The sequence below is a fragment of the Eucalyptus grandis genome, chromosome 6 (genome assembly GCF_016545825.1).
Source record: "Eucalyptus grandis isolate ANBG69807.140 chromosome 6, ASM1654582v1, whole genome shotgun sequence".
Lineage (NCBI taxonomy): Eukaryota > Viridiplantae > Streptophyta > Magnoliopsida > Myrtales > Myrtaceae > Eucalyptus > Eucalyptus grandis.
Window position 1 is genome coordinate 2,704,061 of NC_052617.1, and position 14,611 is coordinate 2,718,671.

General features: G+C 40.5%; 2 protein-coding genes across 2 annotated transcripts; both read right to left on the reverse strand.

Moving 5' to 3' along the window:
- Window positions 1-7,387: 7,387 nt before the first annotated feature.
- LOC104451128 (WPP domain-containing protein 1) lies at window positions 7,388-7,870 on the reverse strand. The gene has a single exon (XM_039315952.1). It carries the CDS (start codon window positions 7,868-7,870, stop codon window positions 7,388-7,390), a length of 483 nt encoding a protein of 160 aa, XP_039171886.1.
- A 2,423-nt stretch (window positions 7,871-10,293) lies between these two features.
- Window positions 10,294-13,478, reverse strand: LOC104447847 (isoflavone 3'-hydroxylase). Its single transcript, XM_010061580.3, has 2 exons — window positions 12,508-13,478; window positions 10,294-11,220 (listed from the first exon to the last, which is right to left on the reverse strand). The coding sequence occupies exons 1-2, from the start codon at window positions 13,411-13,413 to the stop codon at window positions 10,600-10,602; spliced, it is 1,527 nt and encodes a 508-aa protein (XP_010059882.2). The 5' UTR covers window positions 13,414-13,478; the 3' UTR covers window positions 10,294-10,599.
- Between the last annotated feature and the right edge of the window lie 1,133 nt (window positions 13,479-14,611).

The window sequence follows — 14,611 nt, forward strand, 5'->3', positions numbered from 1 at the left end:
ATTTTTCACTTTTCATTTTACGCCAATACATTACTTACCTTATCTATTTATATTGAAAAAATGACATTAGAAATATTGCAGCTTTGATATCACACTCACTTTGATGTTAAAACTTTTTGTTAAATCATTTAAATGCCAAATCAGGTAAACAATAGTCGCTTAATTATTTTCGACAACAAATTTCAATAAAAAGTTCTTTGTGAATTATGAGATGAGTGGACTCTGTATAAACTATGTTGTCCTTTCCTCCTTTGTTTTCTATAGTTCACTCACATTGAGTTGTATTTGTGAGACGCTAATTAGAAGAGAACAACATTGCCACCCAACAACATGGATTTTTCTCTTCATTTATTCTTTCTTTTACTCAATTTCATCGCATTGAATGACGAAGAACCACAACATTTTCAATCCTTCTCGCAAACGTACAAAGCCAACGCTCAGCAGCATCTCTAATTGGTATCACCCCCCTCATTGAAATCCTTTTTCGAAAAAGCAAGAGACATCTCAGAAGTAATTCTTTCCCCCCAAAAAAAAAGTTCCTCTCTATTTTTTATGGTTCAGTCTCTTAGTCTTGGTCTCACTCACCTTTCTCTGTGAAGCGATCAAGGATTGAACCTGAATAGGACAATCGTGAAAGCAACATTGAGGATTGGCTCCAGCAAGGGAAGCAGTGGCGGCTGCGACATGATCTCTTCAGTGATGGCGTCGGAAAACAAGGGCAAACAAAGGTCGGCTCAATATGACTATGGACGTGACGAAAAGCGACAGCAGGGCGGTTTTCTGGCAACTTGAGGATCTACATTCATGATTAATATAAAGACGAATCGTTGACTCACTCTTTCATTTAGATTATCAAATTGAGATGCCTGTCATATGTTCGATAATTTCCCGAGTGAAATCAGTGAGCAAATAGTGAAATGTGTTTGCATCTTAGTTACTTTTTTAAATGCTGCATGTTTAAGAGGAAAGTGGATATGCTTGGTTTTGTTGCCATATCATCTAATCACGACTTGCGATCCCCAGCCAAAACCTCCATATGTCATGTTTACTCGAGGTAACCCAACAAAGCTCAGCATTACGAGATTTAGCTCTTAATTTAGGGAAACCAAATTAGGGTTTAAATAATTTGAAAAAAATGCTTGATTGTCCAAATTAGGGTTTATATTTGAGGTAAAACATGCAGACAACGTCGTTTGGGCTATCAATATTGACTAGGCACATCGATGAGCTACGTTAGTCAAAGAAATCAATAAAATATTGTCATGTCAAATTTTCAAAATCCCAAATTAGAGTTGACATTTAAATGATCATTTTTATTCTATAAGTGGGACTAAAGTGATTTGATGAAAAGTTTTGACATTAAAGTGAGCACAATATGAAAGTTATGCCACATCTAGTGTCATTTCCCTATTTATATTTATCTATGTTTTTATTTTTATTAATTTTTTTTTTCCAAATTCTAACTCTTAATTAGCGAGAAGAAGAAACTTTCTACTACTTTTAAACTCAAGCAAAACTACCCACAGACTATACAAATAAAACTGCTCATTTTCCTATTCCAAAATGTAGTTTTATCATGGAGTTATTTATTGACAAAGTTGAATCGGATTTAGATAGCAACTCTTGTTATCCTAATGAGTGAACACCCTAGAAAAGTACATGGGCTTCATGTACTATAAGATTTGCTTATGGTGAAAATGTTTGTTTCGATTACTTGATAACACTCGCATGCTGAATTGACCAAGCCTATCCAAAGATGACGGCATAGTGGTGCACGGTCTCTTTCGTTGGTTTGTGCTGCGTATGCTGCTACTAGCATGCTACAATCTTGATTTAAAGGATTGTTGTGACTTTCATAGTTAGCCTCCCTTTTTATTTAAAAATAACTCGTGTCAAATTACCTAACATAAAGTTTCTGTTCGATATCCATAAGTTTTTTCAAGAACGTGTTTTCCAATTTATTCTTATATACAAATTTTATTCATTTTAAATCAATTTAAATGGTGCGCTGGCCAATTTTTTTTTTTTTTTTTATTGAACTAGGGCACTTTGCAGTTTCTGTTGGATGGAGAGAGCCCGCCGCCCCTTGTGGGGAGAGAAGTCAAACGAATGTCCAGAGTTTCCATCGTTTGGGAGGAAAGCCTAAAAAGAAGAATAATGGAGGGAAGAGTAACGCCTGAGTGGGCCCAACTAATTTTTTTATCACTTGGTTTATGTGAAGAAAACTTGTAGAATCTGACAAACTAAAAAATATTAATTTTAAAAATCACCCTTGTTTTTTCTTCACGAGATTACTTTTGTCACCTCAAGTTGGCGTAAATCTGTCTACTTGGGGGCAAAAGTATATATTTTCATTTCAAAATTCTTCCCTTTCTTCCCTTCTCCCGTCTTTCCAAACTGATTATCGCCGAATTCACAACTTTTTTCACTTTCACCTCCTGATTTCTACTGATGATAAAAATTATTATATTCAAGTTAGCCAAAGTTATTACTTTTACGATGTCATTGTCCCCGATTTTTTGCCCATCCAAAAGTCTCTTCAAACGTGACTCTCGACCCTAGGAACCCTAATTAACGCATAAGCCTATCACAAACTTTTGGGGAGATGCGTTGAGAAGGGAAGGCATCAAAAGAAAAGGTGCTCAAAAGGTCAGAGAGTACAAAAGGGTGGAAAAATTGAAAAAGATGAGAGCGCAAATTCAGCGGCTGGGGCGAAATTCTTCTTATAGTTATCTAAAATGTTTGGTTTTGATAGGAAGATTCCAAGCAAACTTTTTGAGGATCAATTGCGACAAGGATGCTTTTGGCTTTTACTGTACTCGCTTTTATGTTGAACCGGATCTTTCATCCGGTTCAAACCTTTTAACCCTTTCTTTTATTCTTCTCGTATAGATAAATTTCATGGCTATTGTCATGGCACGATGAGTATTTTCTAATGCTTGACCCTACGGTTTTCATTGTTTAATCACAACCAAATAAATACTATTCTGGCATCAGGGCAAAAAATTGAAGGCCCACTGAATCTTGACAAACATATCATGTTTGATTTTTCCTTTCAACCATTAAAGAAAAAAGGATAAATATAAAGACGTACCACGAGCTTACACGTAATACAATTCGATCCAAACACGATAGAAATGCCGTAAAAAGATTAACATAACATGAATTTGACATAACATAAATTGCTTGTCAGGCCCCTCAAATTGCTTTCTGTTTAGAATTAATTGAGGATGTATTTTTCTCACACAAGCATTATGATAAAAAGAAGTGTTTTGCACTCACCAAGAGTTGAACCCTGCTTTATTTATGTAAATGAGACAGCGGAAGAACAAAAACTTCGCAAATTGTGCAAAGTCTTAGATGCCACTATAGGACCACATTATCAAACGAGACACAATTTCGCATGGGCGGGTCTCCAATGGACCCGACCTACTCTTCCTAGTGGCCAACTCCTCTATTGCTGGGGCCAGAATAAGCTTGAGCTGCCTTGAACATGGGAAGCGAGGACCGGGTCGGGGACATCTCGTCGGCATCGAGATGCCTCGACACCACCATGCCTGGGCAGGAGAGGAAAAGCAAGGCCATGCCGAGCGATATTGCGCAGGACACGAGGCGACGCCATTGATGCTTCATGGTCGCAGCTTTCTTTGGCGATTAGTGTCCTCCACAGAAAGGCTTGATATTTATACACCAGCGTTGACGTGCTAAAACCGAATGCTAGCTGTTGGGGGGACTAAAGATATGGGGGGAGGGAGACGGTGGAAGTACTCCAAGGTTGACGAGATGGGAGTTCAATCGATCGTGGAAAGATTTCGTATCGTTATTTCTTTAAGCCCGTGAATTTTTGTCACAGGCTTGGGATTTTTCTCGGCTTTTTGTTTAATTGAGAAGCATGGAGTTTTGCCAAAAACTAGAACTAGATAGCACAAATCACAAACTCGAAGACCATAGTCGCCAAATACAGCAAGTCTAGGGACGAGAAATGAACATGTGTAGCCTGTGTCATTGCTTCTGCTCGCCGGACACACAATGTTAGTGACATTGCAATTAGCAGTTCACTCTGGCAGGATATCAATTTAGTACATATCTGGTAGATTGGGTTGCGATCAGCAGATTGAGATCTTAACCTGAACCTGTCACGGTTCAAGTATGTGCTGAATTTCGGTCGTCCCTCACGAGGCAAGAACTTCGCTTAAATTGGATGCTTCTTGTTCTTGGGTAAGACAACTGTCCGCGAGTCCTGCTGAGTTGGATAGAGAGACACATCAATATGGCCGAGGAACTTTTGAAGCGAATCCTTGCAAAAATCGCCAAAATCAGCTGATTATTTGAAAATTTAGTGTAAGTGCAATTTAATACACTCATGTGGGACAGATAGGTAGATTTGAATTTTCAAATCTTAGAAGGTCGAAAACAAATCGCACTCCCGGTCCTGGCCAACCTTGTGGGAAGTATGGATGAAAAAGGCGTGAATTATTGAACATTGAACAGAGTCTATTCACATTGGACAAGTACTCGTAACCAGCTGTAGAACCAAAAGAAATCACCATCCGATGCCTAGATATCATCTGGTAAAAAAGGCAACACAGAAGGGGGCACGAAAGATGACCAGCGGCTTGACTATAGGGTATTCGCTTAGCTAAGAAAGATGCCAACAGTTTGTCAATCTAAAGCAGAAGGTGCATGAAATGGTGGCGTCCTGTATGCCATGTGGTTTGCTTCCATTTGACTATGCTCCAAGTCTCGACCCCGAAACTTGTTGCAGATCCTAAAAATCCCTTGCCCATCCATCATGCTGCAGAGTTCCTCTAGTGCAGATGATGCAAAGTCTATCTTCAGATGATCTAACTGGATTACCGCCATCGGCAATAGCAAGGTGCAAAAGGAAAGTAATCTGACCAAATGTGCGAGGCAATACAGATTAAACTCCTACATGCCAAATCTCAAGTAAAAAAGAAGGATCCTCGTGGCTTCATATTGCGCCTCATTGAAGGCATAACTCAACTTGGTTGAATCTTAGTTTCAATGGTAGAAAAGAAAAAACATTCCCATGCTTGAAAAATTGAACACAACCATAAAGGCTAGTCCATAATATCAGCTAATCCACCCAGAGTATGGACAATGACCTCCTAAGAACCCTGCACATAGAAGGCTACAGTGCTAAAATAAATGATTGCTATACTGAAAGAAAAGTATTTCCGCTTATCCTTCCACCCTGTACTCAAATTTATAATTCAATGTAGTCATATCACGAGAAGCTATTCTTTGATACAAATGATTAAAGATAGAGGCATCTGCTAAGCTTCGACACGGCCCTCGCAATCAGACTTGCTCTTACAAGGTTCTGAATCTGCAGTTTAAGATACTTCTAATAAGCCTGAGCGCAGATTTAAGATGAAGACAACTGCAAATAGATAGTAGTTTAGGCATTCGTAGAATCATCCTGCCTTTTGGTCATCTACAAAACTCTTTGTTTCGGGATATTGAAGGAATCGTCGATGGGCTGGACTGGACATTGAGGTCAGTGACCCAAGGCTTGCTTCCATTTTTGCAATACAATGGAGAGGAGAGTTCTTCAATGTAAAAAATACTCTGTTCCTGAGGCACATCTACTTGCACCACTCTACCAAGTGAACTACGTTTCCCCGACCGGTTGTATCCCTTCCGAAACAATAAAAAATGAGAAGCTTATTTGATAAGGTGAGTGAATAGGCTACCAAAACTGCATGAATTACTACACTTAACAGAGGGTTTGATGTTTTAGTTCAGACCATTAGGTTCATTAGGTAAAATGGCGGAATGAACAAGGACCAAAATGCATTGAGCGATGGCCCTTCCACTTGGCACCATCAGTGCCAGGGGCCACAAGCTGGTAAGGATTAAAAATGTTCCTCAGTAGTTTCCATCATCCATACTTCCTATCGCCTGCCCAGGGTGGAGCTCTGGAATATATATCTATATGAAGAAGAGAAAAAAACTTAAGATCTCTACTCTTAATACTACTATCAAGGCAACAAGACGTCTATTCACACCGCCATCTGTCGCTCCATCTCCGTAGGGGATAGAACCCGTCAGATAACGAATCAAAGAAAAAGTAGGTAAATAGAAGATTCCAAGAGGCCTGTATCAATCGACTTAAAGAAAACTAATTCTGGAAGAATGAGGGGCATCAAAATAATTCGACTGAGTGCATCAAAATGCTTCCAGCAGCAGCTGATATATCAGCTTTTAAAAGCAGGTAGGATAGCAGAGAGGAGTTTCTCTAAATTAATAAATGCTAAGCCAATTTCAGTGCCAACTAAAACTTGACCGGTAGATATTACTTATAAGTTTTAACAGTCACCATAACCTTATAGGAAATAGCCAAAAAAAGCAACCTAAAGCCCCAAAATAAGAAGAAAGGCAACATGATGTAAAGGGCTTAGAGGCTTAAAACCAGGAGCCAAGCTGCACCATAAAACTGTTGAAAAGGGAATTGATTCGATTTTGCCGCTTGACCTTCATTAATGATAACCTTTGTAGTTATTACGCCCGAGTTTCAACAATCACCATAGCCTAATAGGAAACAGCCGAAGCAAGCCACCTCAAGCTCAAATTAGGAAGAAAGGCAACTTGAAGTAAAGGGTTTAGAGGCTTAAAACCATAAACCAAGCTGCAATAGAAAGCTGTTGAAAAGAGTTTTGATTAAATTTTGGCACTTTACTCTCACTAGTGCTCACCATTGCTCAAACTTCCACCAAATTCGGTCAAGTTAATTTCCACATTTGGACACACATGGTTACATTCAAGATAATGCCTGTACTCTTCACAGTATGTACGGTTAGTGACGAACAGGTCCACATCCGATTTTCAACAGAAAAAGCTTGCATGGAGAAGACAGATGAGACTGGAGTACATTAGGGCCCTTCTATGTCCCCTAAACCTCAAGGGACTGTTCTTGAATTAAGTGGTCCGTAGCCACGCTACACATTGACATTGCTAGGTATCACATCACGACGCACGCTTCGAAATCTAGGGCGATCCGATGACTATGATCCCTAAGAAACAGTTCTGTAGCCCAATTTAAAGTCAGAAAATTTATCAAAACAGAGGGCCAAAGAATTTCGGGTAAATTGGAAGGGCGATCACAACCAAACAAAAAGTACAATCTAGCACAAAAAGAGAGCCTTTCCTCATGGCAAATCAACAATTGAGAGGCTTTCAGACGTTCACGTTACCGTAATTACAACACATACGAGATTAACATTACTCCTCGAGCAAAGGTCAAACGAAATTATGCACAAATCCACAGCAAACGGCAACACATACTATCCTATCAGACACACTACTTCACTGTACTACCTCAAAACCCCAAGCTTGTCATCTAAAGGGAGCAGAACTCCCCACCTCAAATAGAAGACGACTTTTCGACCTCGGAATCGAAGGAAGCGGGGACATCCAACACTTCGGGGGTCTTCGGCGGGAAGGAGCCGCGGTCCCGGGCGGTGCGCGGCTGGACGGAGATCAGCATGCGCCTGGCGATCGCCCTGGCGTACGCCTGGAGGACGTCCGGGCCGTCGTCGTCGGCGGAGGCGGCGGCGACGGCGGCGGCGTACTCCTCCTGCTCGATGGCCCGGGCGACGGACGCCGCCTCGTCCCGGGGCAGGGAGCCGTAGCGAGTGGAGAGCGCCGATGGGGCCGACAGCGTCTCCACGAGGCGCGAGACGATCGCGTCGCGCGTGGTCCGCGTCGGAGGCCAGACGCGAAAGGCGACGTCGGGGCTGGGCTCTCTGGGAGGCGCCTCTATCGACTGGGGCGGCGGCGAATTCTGCTCCGGCGGCGGCGGCGGCGGCGGCGGCGCCAACGCCGTAGCTTCTTCCGATTCAGACATCGGAGGATCGGGAGTAGAGCACGAAGCGAGTCTACCAATTAGGGTAGAGCAAACAGCGAGTCCCCAAGCATTAAAGATAAAAAAGGTAGGGGTCCCATCTTAATTTTTAGCTGTAAATTTCTTGATTGTTTTGCCGTAATTGCATTTTATAGAAAGTAATTTTTACTTTATAGATTGGAAATTTAATCTAGTGACCATAATAAATCTGCATCTATAACTAGTAGTATATACCTTTATAGCGATGATTTATTTATAGAGTTTGTAACACTAGAATGTTAACCTGATTTTACTCTATTGGTCGTAATTTACATGTATTTAGTTGTATTTTATTTGCACATGTAAGTACAAACATCCATTTATGATGATAATTTATTCATAGAGTTTTTTTTTTTTTTTTTGGTAAAGGTAAGTATTGTATAGACTTTGCCAACGGATGTACAAGGTTAGAGACCCGACACCTACAACCATACACTCAAAAAGATAAAAGAGTCAAATTTATTCATAGAGTTTGTAATGTAAGAATATTGTTATTAATATAAGTTTTTCTTTAATAATGGTGGTTGCTTTATAAGTTCTTGTCGATGAAAAGTTAGAAAACCATCCCTTATATGCAATTATTTACCTTCAAGCCTACACATTCAAATCTCAGCAACTTTCTATGAAAAATCATACTCAACTTGATGAAATTGACAATTTTGTTGTCAATTATTTCCTTAAATATTAATGTTATTATCTTTTTTAAAGTCATCCGCCATTTGAAATTTTCCCCACAATAATCGGACCGGTTTCGTAAATTGCTAGACAGGACCAGAGAATTTCCCCGAGCAGGGGATGTACTGATTCATGACGTTGCTTACCAACAAGGAAATTTTTAATCACTGCCACATTGTACTGATGCGTTTAAATGGTCTGCATTGATCCGCATGAACTTCATTTGAGAGTAATCATGTTAAATGGTCAAGATCCATTTTAAAATATGGGTCACGGTGGGCACTCATTAAGTATACTTTATCTGAAATAATTTAATTTAAAGACACTGATTGTGCATAAAAGGCAATCGATGCATTGAAAACCATAGAGTTTGCTTAATTAGTTGCTTGACAAGTGTGCTTAGAGCACTCACTAACATAATCATTTCTTTTCACGACCCTTTCTTTCTCGTTTCTTCATAGCTAACACCAATGAAAGCAGAGAGAAAGTGTTAAAATATTTAAATAATAAGTTATGTGTTTATTTAACAATTTAAGCTTCTAAAGTAATTGACATTGATATCACGTGGTATTACAATTAGGAGATCCTGAATTCGAATATTCTAGGTCCTTATTTGTCTCGCCAATTGCACATTTCCACGTTTTAGGCTTAGGTCAAATTCCAGCTTACATGTAAAAGCTGTTAGAATATTAGGCTTACGTCAAATTCCAGCTTACATGTAAAAGCTGCTAGAATAGTTTCCAGCCTACACATGAAAGCTTTTAAAATAGTTGGCAAACCCCAGACCTATTTGTCTCTCCATCGCATATTTTCACCATTTTAGGCTAAAGTCAAACTCCAACCTACACGTGAGAGCTTTTGGAATAGTTGCTAGCTTACGCTTGAAAGTTTTTAAAATAGTTGGCAGACCCCGAATGAACAATCGACTAGGCGCAAATACCTTCATTTTCGGAGCTGGCACAGTGAAAGCAACCCACCAAGAAAGCCAAGTTTAAAGAACTCTCACCAGAAAGCAACTAGTTTTCAGTGGGAGACCAAGAATTTTGAAAGTGATCATCGAGACCAGTCCGCCATGGGAAAGCGAGCGTGGGTTTACGGCAAGCTAGGAAAGACAGCTGAAGGAGATGCTTCCAAGAATAGCGTTCCGTCTTAGTAAAATTGTTCGAGAAGATAAAAAAAAACGAAGTCGCACCTAGCAAAGAAACCTACGCAGAGGCACCAAGAAACTAGTGGCAATCATTCCACCAAGAGCAGGATATGTACCGATTATAATGCCGGACTCGAACTATCAGGTATGAGCAACTCACTTCGAGTAAATATCGTGAGGCGTTAACGATGCGAACCCATAAAAGATCACTCATTCTTGGTCCTATGCAGAGCCACCGTCCACCGCCGCTAGTAGCCGCCACCTGTTGCCATCGGCCACTATGGTTGACATCACTGCCTGGCTTTGCTCTCTCTCTCTCTCGATAACTTCATCAGCTTCGTCATGTCGTTTTGCCATCAGACCCATCACAACGACAACAGTGAATCCATCTCTTTCCCAAGGCCTTGAAATCTAGAGTATACCAAGGACCTCTCTTGGTACTTACGCGGTAACCTATAACCCCATGACATTGGATTTGTCTAGGGACTCATATCTTGTCTAGAGGAGATGCCCCTCAAACCTCGAGATCCGGAGGACACCAAGAAGATGACAATCACCTAGCAACTCTAGTTAATAGCAAGTCTTGACTTCAAACACACATATCATCTTACAATACAAATGGTCTAAAGTATTTTGAGACCATTCAAAGACCTACTGAAAGTCCATCTGAATGGGCATTTCATTAATACATTATCATCAGACACAACAGCTAGAATTCTTATTCCATTCCACTCTTACTTTGAGTTTATTTTACCTCCATTCATTTCCACCTCATTTTATTCCTACCATTTTACTTTTTTATTGCACATTAGTTCATAAGCATTATGTCGGTGGAACATCACCAAAATAAATTCACTGAGGAGCAGCCTTCTCAAAGTTGTGCAAGAACATTGGCAATCATGCATCCGCGCGCTTTGCACATAGCCTCCAATGGCTCTCTCTTGGGCATTGTGAGTCCCGTCCCCTCAGACAAGTCCACTGGCTCTTCACCAACTCGTTCCCACTCGAAGCACTGAATAAGCGCCGCTAAAGCCAAACTCACCACTTTATTGGCAAGGCCAGCACCGGGACAACTCCTCCTTCCCATCCCAAATGGCAACAAACGGTACGCTTGATCCCCTTTCAGTCCCTCATACCTCTCAGGTTTAAAACTTGTGGGATCGTCCCACACATTTGCGTCTCTATGAATTGTCCATACATTTACCAGGATCATGGTGCCTCGGGGCACATTGAACCCGCCAATCATGCAATCCTCAGCAGACTCATGAGGCACTAAGAGAGGTGCCGGTGGAAACAATCGGAATGCCTCGTTGATGATGTTGTGAAGGCAAGGTAGCTTGTGGATGTCTGTTTCATTAGGCAGACGGTCTCGGCCAACAACTTCGTCCAATTCTACTTGAGCTTTTTTCATGACATTCGGATGGTTGAGTAGGAGGGACATGATCCATTCTATTGTCACTGCACTTGTGTCCGTGCCTGCAATTAGCAATGACTGCCACAAATTGTGTTTAAGTAACTAAGTATGCTCAATTTTTTCAAAAATAGATGAAATGTGTTTTCCAAACTGAAGAAAAATCAGGTTCATATACGAAGAGGAAAACGCTCAGGAAAAGATAATTGGCCACTCTTATGTTCTTGTTCATGTATAAGCGCATAATTTATCTATTTCATGCATCATGTAGATCTAGAAGTGATATTCTATGGTGGGCGTGTTAACGGCAATAGTTTTTTAGACGACATATTTTAGCATGGATCGATGGCTACTCAGCCCAAATCGATTGGAATTGCAAAACATGCATAAGTTCAAGAAAGAAAAATAGAAGTGATATTCTATGGTGGGCGTCTCAACGGCAATAGTTTTTTAGACGACATATTTTAGCATGGATCGATGGCTACTCAGCCCAAATCGATTAGAATTGCAAAACATGCATGAGTTCAAGAAAGAAAAATAGAAGTGATATTCTATGGTGGGCGTGTCAACGGCGATAGTTTTTTAGACGACATATTTTAGCATGGATTGATGGCTACTCAGCCCAAATCGATTGGAATTGCAAAACATGCATAAGTTCAAGAAAGAAAAATAGAATTTGACTTAAATCAATTACCGTACACACAACAGAAGACTCAATGACTTGTGCAATCGACATTTCTACACGTGTTGCACCCTATAAAATTTCTTTCATATTGTCCTTTCTCTTCTTTCTACTTTGTCATCTACAACAATCTAGACAGTGGTCACTCCTGAAGAAAGAAAAATGCATGGTCTCGGCTATGAGGTCAATTCACCGTACCGGTGGATGAAAAGGATTCCGCATGAGATCATATGATCTAACGGTGTACATACATTGAGATGATGCAATAATGAATAAGAAAAAAAAATCACATACTCTAAATAGAAAATTAAAAAAAAAGACCTTTTACTAGACGAATTATAAATGTGAAAGTAGTTTTGAATTCTGTCAAGTATAGAAAAAAAAATTAAGTATTCATTTGTAATATGCTAAAAGGAGACGGCGTTTTTCACGTTTTAAATTCATGAAGGTGGATGTATCAGAGGAAACCTAACGATCATAGAAAATTATTTGCTCCCTCCGCCTCTCGTTTCCCTTCTTTCCAAACAAACCCCGTGCTCTTAGACTTTAACCTCGCAAGGCCATAGTGCGACGAATGACCCGTCACATATTTTCTTCTGATGGTGAGCGCCGAAAGAATTTAGTCACAATCTCTTGAATACAGGGCTGCATAAGTCAAGTGAACAGAACACGTTTTAAGCACATACCAGGATATGCCCTTTGATGATATCGTCCGAGTAGCCCTCCAACAGCATGGAATCGATCATCGTCTTGCTCTCCACCTCTCGGCCACCGTTGCTTCTCTTCATTCTCGACCTGAGCTCGTCTATCAGGCCCTGCAATATCACATCAGCCCTCTTGGCAACGTCCTCCATCCTCCTCTCTCTCCCCTTGAAGTCCGCCACCATCCTCAGCGCTGATAAGAAATCACTCGGGTCCGTCCCGCTCAGCTCGAAATGCTCACTTATCACCTCTAAAAACCGCATGCCCACCTCGGCATCGCCTGCATCGACAGTAGGCCCAAGGTAGCGCTTCCCAGAGATCAACCTCATGATGATGTTGAAGGACAGCTCTTGCAGCCTCGGCCTCAGCTCCACCCTCGTGGAACCGCCGCCCCCTGCTACTGCCATAGCCACCTCATGGAGGCTCTTCACGAGGAGCCTCACTTCCTCCAGCCGGACGGCGAGGGAGCCAGCAAGGCGGTGGGGGGAAAGGATTTTGAGGGTGAGGCGGCGGAGGTTGAGCCAGTGGGGGCCGTAGGAGGTGGAGCCGATGGTGGTGTTGCCGTAGAGCATAATCTCAGAGGAGAGCAAGCGGGGGCGGTTGGCAAGGATGATGTCATTCCTGGTAAAGCACTCCTCGGCCGAGGACAGGGAGGATATGACGACCACAGAGCGGGAGCCGAAGGAGAGGGAGAGGACCGGGCCGTAGCGGTCGGAGAGAGACTGGAGGGTCCGGTGGACCGGCTCTTTGATAAGGAGGAGGTGGCCGACGATAGGAAGTGAAGGTGGGCTGGGTGGGAGATTCCTCTTGTTGCTTCTCTGCAATTTGAACAAGAAGAGAAGGAAGAGGACGAAGGATGCTGAGATGATGTGCACCCACAAGTCGTCCATGAAGATGCTATGGAGTAGAGACTTCTGTCGTTTGCAATAATTTCTTTTGAGAGAGAGAGAGAGAGAGAGAGGGTGGGGAGAGAGTTGCAATAGGCTAGAGATTTTTATAGATTAAGAAGCACCCACTCGCAGGGAGTTTTCGTGTCATGTAGGACATTTCGACACGTGTCCGATACTCTCGGACACTCTCTGACACTCGACCAATACGTGTCAAAAAATCCGACACATAATCAATTTTTTTAACGCTCTTCAACACTCAAGTTGAAATTCTTATATATGAGTTTTCAACACATGATTCCGACATACGATGTCGATTTTAGAAATTTTCAATAAATGAAGGGTCTATATATATATATATATCAATAATAAAAATAAAAAATTAGGAAAGAAGAAAAACATGATATTTTTTTCTCTTTCTTTTGACTCTCACTTTTCGTGATACATATTTTACTCTCAAGTTTTTTTCTTTTCGATACGTCTAACGCGCAAGTTTAAAATGTGAATTACTTTTTTTTTCTTCCAAGCTTTATGGATTTATTGAAATGGAGTTAAATTTATCAAATTGAAAAATGAAGAATATTAATAAATGGTGGATTAATGTTTTTAATGTAAATTTATTATATGATTTTATTATTACTTATTTATTTATTTAAGAATTTGAATAAGATTAATTTGATTGAACTAATCATAAAAATAATATATAAATATACATATAATATACAACGTGTTTCAATATGTAGGAATTTTTTATTTTTTGAAAAATAACGTGTCACATGTCGGTTCTATTTAGTTTATAGAGTTTGTGGGGTCTAATTTTTTCACACTTAAGACCATTGGAATAATGCTACGTATATCATAATTATTAGCAGAAAGTAATATACCGAACTCTATGTTGCCTAATATATATATTTGTTATTTATACATTCGTGACTTACAATTGCAATAAGTAATTATTTGTCATGTAGAATTTTTTTGTACATCGGTCATTGCAAACGCAAATCTTTTAGACATAACAAGGGCATAAGTTTGATTAATAAAGAAAATAAACATCTGCAATTACTAGAAATGATTTTTTCGAAAATGACTGGAAATAAATCGCAAGTGCGTTGACAAAAATAAAGCTTGTTCTTTGGATGACTGTGCATGTCCTTTCCACTTTAGAAGCGCTCCTTTTATAATGCAGGAGTGGCTAGCCTCT

Coding starts and splice junctions, on each gene's coding strand:
- LOC104451128 (XM_039315952.1), bottom strand. CDS start 7,870: ATGTCTGAATCGGAAGAAGCTACGGCGTTGGCGCCGCCGCCGCCGCCG.
- LOC104447847 (XM_010061580.3), bottom strand. CDS start 13,413: ATGGACGACTTGTGGGTGCACATCATCTCAGCATCCTTCGTCCTCTTC. Junction 11,221..12,507: donor TCATCAAAGGGCATATCCTG/GTATGTGCTTAA, acceptor AATTTGTGGCAG/TCATTGCTAATTGCAGGCAC.